The 7328-nt window shown below is 37.3% G+C and overlaps 3 protein-coding genes across 4 annotated transcripts in view; 2 read left to right on the forward strand and 1 right to left on the reverse strand.

Annotated features, from left to right (window-relative positions):
* LOC109589404 (uncharacterized) overlaps nucleotides 1-811 on the forward strand; it is a 2700-nt gene extending 1889 nt beyond the window's left edge. Inside the window, exons 5-6 of the mRNA XM_020005499.1 lie at nucleotides 582-598; nucleotides 644-811. Of these exons, the coding sequence (XP_019861058.1) occupies nucleotides 582-598; nucleotides 644-811 (185 nt within the window). The remainder of the gene's footprint in view (nucleotides 1-581; nucleotides 599-643) is intronic.
* A 3018-nt stretch (nucleotides 812-3829) lies between these two features.
* Nucleotides 3830-4586, reverse strand: LOC109589406 (protein arginine N-methyltransferase 7-like). Of its 2 annotated transcripts, none has more exons than XM_020005501.1 (4): nucleotides 4431-4586; nucleotides 4343-4379; nucleotides 4138-4287; nucleotides 3830-4053 (listed from the first exon to the last, which is right to left on the reverse strand). In XM_020005501.1, the coding sequence occupies exons 1-4, from the start codon at nucleotides 4532-4534 to the stop codon at nucleotides 3871-3873; spliced, it is 474 nt and encodes a 157-aa protein (XP_019861060.1). In that variant the 5' UTR covers nucleotides 4535-4586; the 3' UTR covers nucleotides 3830-3870. The 2 variants fall into 2 exon arrangements, with proteins under 2 accessions (XP_019861060.1, XP_019861061.1); XM_020005502.1 differs by having other exon boundaries at nucleotides 3830-4072.
* An 842-nt stretch (nucleotides 4587-5428) lies between these two features.
* Nucleotides 5429-7322, forward strand: LOC109589405 (collagen alpha-1(XVII) chain-like; the record flags this gene model as incomplete). The annotated part of the gene is made up of 4 exons (XM_020005500.1): nucleotides 5429-5436; nucleotides 5486-5502; nucleotides 5548-5904; nucleotides 5989-7322. Coding segments are annotated over exons 1-4 (1716 nt in total), but the record flags the coding sequence as incomplete, so codon positions are not given.
* Between the last annotated feature and the right edge of the window lie 6 nt (nucleotides 7323-7328).

A 7328-nucleotide genomic window follows, 5' to 3' on the forward strand; every position in this document is an offset into this window, starting at 1 on the left:
CAGCTTACTTCAATAGGAAGAGAACCAAGCTCAGGAGCATGGAAATGATTAGGAAATGATCTTCTCTGATGTCCAGTAGAGTTATATCTGTGCTAAAATCATTAGCCACACCCTTGACACACCCCAAAATGAAGGTGTGGTTATCGTATCGTTAATAATCGATATTTCCTGAAAAAGTCCATTATCGATCGTTATCGAAAATTAAGAAAATTGGCCATATCGCCCATCACTAATGGAAAGTTGACGTCCAACGAACTAATTTTTTTTCTTGAAAGTTATTACGGTATGCAATGAATATTTTTATTTTGCAATGAATATACTTAGCACGCATATCCTCTATTAACTGTTGCACAATTTTTAGTTTCTTCGTTATTTTAACAATGATAACAATAACTCACTGCCAAGTTTGAGAGCACACAGTATATAACAGTGATCATAAAACAATTTACAGTTAGTAATCCTCAATTTAGCTTAGCTAATTGTGACTCATCCTGGGCATTAGCTACTTAAGTCTTTTATTCAATATGTGCTGGTAAGCATTATTTAAATCAAACAGTTATCTTTATATTCTATTGCATTAGGAAAAAATGCAACCATGGTAAGTGCACTTGATTTATAGTACTTGATTTGTATTTGGTTTTAGACTACTGTACTACTTGCTGGATACCTAGACTCTTGGCAATTCTTAGTTTCTTCACTTGCCAATACATCAAACCAGCACATCTGGAGGATGATGGGGAAAATGATGCCAGAAGCTGCTCATCCTGCTGCTGTACTTATAAAAGATCTTGGAAAAATTGTCGTATTGTGATGCTGTATATTACAATAGTACTATCAGTATTAGTGGTTATTCCCATCAGTGCATATCCTATTGGTGCATTCATTGCTGGGTGGGCTACATGTCCATACAGATACAGTGAAGAATCAAGGTCAATTTGTTTTACTATTGCCACAAATGAAGATACTACTGGAGTTGATATCATATTGAGAGAAACTGAAGGTAATTAAAAAGATAACAGTAAATCTTGTTTATTATTACTAATTGATTAGCTGCGAGTAAATAGTTTACTTACTTGATTTGGGAAAAATACAAAATAAAGTGTTTTTATAAGTTAAAACATGCAAAGAATGGGAAGACTAAACTACACCTACTCCTATAAGTCAGAGCTGCCTCCTATTTATGCTTGCATGAATATGCAACACATTATTATATTTATCTCAAGTTGAAAACTGCATGTGCTGAAAAATAATGTGAAATTGTAAAGCCATGCTCTTTGTTGCAATAGATTGTGTCACTTTTATGTTTCATTGCTTTTTTTATTAGATGAGTTAATACATGCTAATAACACACATCATGTGCAAAAGTTCATTGATCTTACTAAGATAGCAATACTGTTCTCAACATTAGCTAATGGAGTATCACAACTGTTCTTCATATGGGCACTGGTCCGTCTATTTCTTAGACATTACAAGTCGTCACGTGAGACAAAGTTGAGCTGGTGGAAAAAATTCAAACTGTATTGCTGTTGCACAAGAGATAAACGAACTGATGATAAGAAAGTGATACCATTAGATCCTTTTAATGATGATCATGAAAATGAATTTATTGAACCTACTTCAATTGCTGTTGTGTATCAGCATAAACTTGAACAAGTTATAATATTAGAAGACCCTCAGGTGGAACCAGGGCCTCAGGTGGAACCAGAATCTCAGGCGGAACCAGAATCTCAGGCAGAACCAGAATCTCAGGCAGAACCAGGACATCAGGTGGAACCAAAGACTCAAGTGGAACCAGGGCTTCAAGCAGAACCAGGGCCTCAGGAGGAACCAGGACCTCAAACGAAACTAGGGCCTCAGGCGGAACCAGGGCCTCAACCAAAACCAGGTCCTCAGGTGGAACCAGGACCTCAAACGGAACTAGGGCCTCAGGTGGAACCAGGACCTCAAACGGAACTAGGGCCTTAGGTGGAACCAGGACCTCAGGTGGAGCCAGGGCCTCAAGCAGAACCAGGGCCTCAGGCGGAACCAGGACCTCAGGTGGAACCACGGCCTCAAGCAGAACCAGGGCCTCAAGCAGAACCAGGACCTCAGGTGGAGCCAGGGCCTCAAGCAGAACCAGGGCCTCGGGTGGAACCAGGGTCTCAGGTGGAACCAGGACCTCATGCAGAACCAGGACCTCAGGTGGAACCAGGGCCTCAGGCGGATCAACAAGAAAATAAAAACTTTTTCTCCCAACAAGACACCAGTACCAGTACATTACTTCAAAGTGAGAGATTATGCCATTACAACACATGGTTTGCTATTGGGTTGTTTATGATTGTGGCAATCAGTATTTTCTTTCTTTCTATTCAATATCATTTCAATGAAATAACAATTAATTGGCTGGAATTTGTTGCTACTTCCTGTTATGCATTGTCGTTATTTCGTACTATTGTCAGTTGCTTTATATTCTCAAAGTTGATGTACGCTATACAGAGAAAATGTGAAGAAATAGAAATGTATGTATATTACACTAATGACAACATCAATGAGACTAATGACAAAATAAAGAAATACATAGAAACGATATTTGAGTCTGAGCTTAAAACAGCAGCTACTGAAATGCTAAAATTTGCTAAATCATCTGGTGCTAGATCTAATATATTAGCAAAAAAGCTGGCTGATGGCTTTTTGAAGGAGTTCAATAAAAATGATGTTCAGAATGAAGTGAATGAATCAACTAAGCAAATAAAAAAGGCCATTAAAACTCGTGTTAATTTTCCAGAAAAAAAGTACACTAACAATACTTGCTACAGCAATACTTCTTTGAAGAAAATTGAAGAATATGTTATAGCTGGAATAAACAGTGTAGATTCTAATGATATTAGAGAGCAGCATTACATCACACAAAATGAAAGAATAAAAGCACAAGCTGCTAGCTATGTCTATGCTATGAAGGAATTGATCAAAGGATACATCAAGGTAACTCAAGATGATGATGATGGCAAGAAAGCATTAGCTTTAAAGTATCTTAGGGAACGTGACAAACATTTCGTTAAAACAGCAATAGCAACACTTAGCTGGTTTCAGTTATGGTTCCTACTCCATTGGCTACTCCATATAATATCAACCTTCATGATATTCACTGTACTTATTGATGCAGTGGCACTTCATGTTAAGTACAATGTACCACATGTAGAGCATGGAGTAGACTTTAACTCACTTCAGATAATATTCCTGTTCATGTATAGTCTGGTACAAGGTTTCTTACTAGTTTATCCATGTCTCAGGGCTGCTGGTGTCACCAGGACAAGGCAGCGTGTTATGCAGCAGATTAGTGATGAAGATAAGTTTACTAATCTCCCTGAAGGTGTAATACCAGAGTTCGTTGGCTCTATGAAGAGGAGGAAGTTTAGCTTCAGGTTCCGTATAATGTGTGCCAGTATAACTTTTAACTTGAACATTGCTTATTTGTCTATTGCCTTTGGTTTTGTTGGTATTGTAGTTAGTTTAATAACTAGTGTCACTGGCTGAGAACAATATCATTAGTATAAAAACTGCTTATTAATTTGCTTTGCCCCTATACTACTTTGGATTTAGCGAGTTGTTGATATTATTTTAGTTTTATCTTGCTGCTGTAGTCATTAGTCTTGTTCATAATAACATTAAAAAACAAACTGTCAAACAAAAATCAACACAACTTACTCTCAAAGGTAATTTAAAGTGAATCATTATCAAAAGCCACGTTTTTGCACGTGTGCAAGTAAGTAGTTATTAAACAATAGTTAACTAACCAGTCATCATCACCTCTCATCAACCACACCTATTTTTTCCTTTTAGCAAATAAAAATGAGTTTAATGAGAAGGATATTAACAAACACAAACTACAGACTAATAAACAAGGTATATGAACATGTATATATTCATTATCATTATTATTATTTTTATATTATTATTATTATTACCAAGTCCTACTGTTAGTTCAGTTGATCGTTTATTAATTATTTTTATCACTTTATCATATCCGTTCACTTTCACAACCTCTTTAGCAATTTTGACCATCGGAGACAAAACCTAATTAATTATAATAAACCTATTAATAATAAATACACAATTAACTTATATTAATTATTATTAAATATTAATTATTAACTTTACTTCACATGCTGCTATGTTAGTTGCCCCCCATCTTCCAGCCATCATTGCCAGTAGTCCAGTACCAGTTCCAATATCAAGGACCAGTGGCTCCACCCCTTTAGATTCCCAGTGACATATCGCCCAACGTAGACCATAATAGTATTTCCCATTCTAATTAAAGGGCAATAGCAGAAATATTAAAATTACGCTTTAAAATTATCCTCACTCTCTCTGTGTCGTGAACCATGTCACCATAATGTGACCTAATTAATAATAATAAATTAATTAATTTATAATAAATTGATTAAAATTACCTTGAGAATTCTTGTGATAGATCAGTTTCCATATCGTCATAATCTTTATTAGTGACTATCCATTCATTCTTACCAGTCACTGGATTGTATTTACTGGCAAACATGCTTAAGTGTGCCAAGACCACGTGGATAAACTGTAAAGCCACACCTCTTTAATTAATAAGCAGCTACTCCCACTTTTCTGCATTTTTGCTTGCAGAAGCAAATTCAATTTCGTATTGTCATGATGATTGTCAGTCTCAGTAATTGGGAATGGGTTAATGAGACTCATAAAACTTTTAAGGATGAAGCAACTGTTACAATCATGTCAAGAGCTGAGATAAAGTTTTTTAGTTAAGAATGTAGATTGAAAACAGCAAGTTGATAAATGTTTCTGTCACTCAAACTGGCAGTAATTATTAAACAACTGTGACATGAGTCATAAATTTAGCTCCCCCAAAGTAAGTTTTGTTCCTACTCCACTTCATACTAAATAACAATATGATTTATTTTATTACACAGCAGCAGCAACTGACAGTAATTTCACTGGAATAGCTAAACTAAAAGCAATCACACTCAAGCCTACGTACAATATGCATATGTTGCCATGGTGATCTGTTGCCTTGGTGATGTGCATGATGTTCATTGTGAAGAGACAAATAGAATGGGGATTGTTATAATTTTAATTTTCTATAGTGCATGCATTTATATTTTGAGTCATCTAACTCATCTTCATGTGATGTTTCAATTAGTTTTGGTCCACCCTTTTCCTACTGTACTTGATTTGATTTACTTGACTGTTTATCATAGTTGTCTCACTTAGCTCCTTATTTATTAACTGTTGCACAATTTTTAGTTTCTTTGTTATTTTAACAATGATAACAATAACTCACTGCCAAGTTTGAGAGCACACAGTATATAACAGTGATCATAAAACAATTTACAGTTAGTAATCCTCAATTTAGCTTAGCTAATTGTGACTCATCCTGGGCATTAGCTACTTAAGTCTTTTATTCAATATGTGCTGGTAAGCATTATTTAAATCAAACAGTTATCTTTATATTCTATTGCATTAGGAAAAAATGCAACCATGGTAAGTGCACTTGATTTATAGTACTTGATTTGTATTTGGTTTTAGACTACTGTACTACTTGCTGGATACCTAGACTCTTGGCAATTCTTAGTTTCTTCACTTGCCAATACATCAAACCAGCACATCTGGAGGATGATGGGGAAAATGATGCCAGAAGCTGCTCATCCTGCTGCTGTACTTATAAAAGATCTTGGAAAAATTGCTGTATTGTGATGCTGTATATTACAATAGTACTATCAGTATTACTGGTTATTCCCATCAGTGTATATCCTACTGGTGCATTCATTGCTGGGTGGGCTACATGTCCATACAGATACAGTGAAGAATCAAGGTCAATTTGTTTTACTATTGCCACAAATGAAGATACTACTGGAGTCGATATCATATTGAGAGAAACTGAAGGTAATTAAAAAGATAAATTGTGAAGCCATACTCTTTGTTGCAATAGATTGTTTCACTTTTATGTTTCATTGCTTTTTTCATTAGATGAGTTGATACATGCTAATAACACACATCATGTGCAAAAGTTCATTGATCTTACTAAGATAGCAATACTGTTCTCAACATTAGCTAATGGAGTATCACAACTGTTCTTCATATGGGCACTGGTCCGTCTATTTCTTAGACATTACAAGTGGTCACGTGAGACAAAGTTGAGCTGGTGGAAAAAATTCAAACTGTATTGCTGTTGCACAAGAGATAAACGAACTGATGATAAGAAAGTGATACCATTAGATCCTTTTAATGATGATCATGAAAATGAATTTATTGAACCTACTTCAATTGCTGTTGTGTATCAGCATAAACTTGAACAAGTTATAATATTAGAAGACCCTCAGGTGGAACCAGGGTCTCAGGTGGAACCAGAATCTCAGGCGGAACCAGAATCTCAGGCGGAACCAGAATCTCAGGCAGAACCAGGACATCAGGTGGAACCAAAGACTCAAGTGGAACCAGGGCTTCAAGCAGAACCAGGGCCTCAGGAGGAACCAGGACCTCAAACAAAACTAGGGCCTCAGGCGGAACCAGGGCCTCAAGCAAAACCAGGACCTCAGGTGGAACCAGGACCTCAAACGGAACTAGGGCCTCAGGTGGAACCAGGACCTCAAGCAGAACCAGGGCCTCAGGCGGAACCAGGACCTCAGGTGGAACCAGGGCCTCAAGCAGAACCAGGGCCTCAAGCAGAACCAGGACCTCAGGTGGAGCCAGGGCCTCAAGCAGAACCAGGGCCTCAGGCGGAACCAGGGTCTCAGGTGGAACCAGGACCTCATGCAGAACCAGGGCCTCAGGCGGAACCAGGACCTCAGGTGGAACTAGGGCCTCAAGCAGAACCAGGGCCTCAAGCAGAACCAGGACCTCAGGTGGAGCCAGGGCCTCAAGCAGAACCAGGGCCTCAGGCGGAACCAGGGTCTCAGGTGGAACCAGGACCTCATGCAGAACCAGGGCCTCAGGCGGATCAACAAGAAAATAAAAACTTTTTCTCCCAACAAGACACCAGTACCAGTACATTACTTCAAAGTGAGAGATTATGCCATTACAACACATGGTTTGCTATTGGGTTGTTTATGATTGTGGCAATCAGTATTTTCTTTCTTTCTATTCAATATCATTTCAATGAAATAACAATTAATTGGCTGGAATTTGTTGCTACTTCCTGTTATGCATTGTCGTTATTTCGTACTATTGTCAGTTGCTTTATATTCTCAAAGTTGATGTACGCTATACAGAGAAAATGTGAAGAAATAGAAATGTATGTATATTACACTAATGACAACATCAATGAGACTAATGACAAAATAAAGAAATACATAGAAACGATATTGAGT

This window comes from Amphimedon queenslandica, unplaced genomic scaffold (genome assembly GCF_000090795.2).
Source record: "Amphimedon queenslandica unplaced genomic scaffold, v1.1 AMPQUscaffold_11356, whole genome shotgun sequence".
Classification (NCBI taxonomy): Eukaryota; Metazoa; Porifera; class Demospongiae; order Haplosclerida; family Niphatidae; genus Amphimedon; species Amphimedon queenslandica.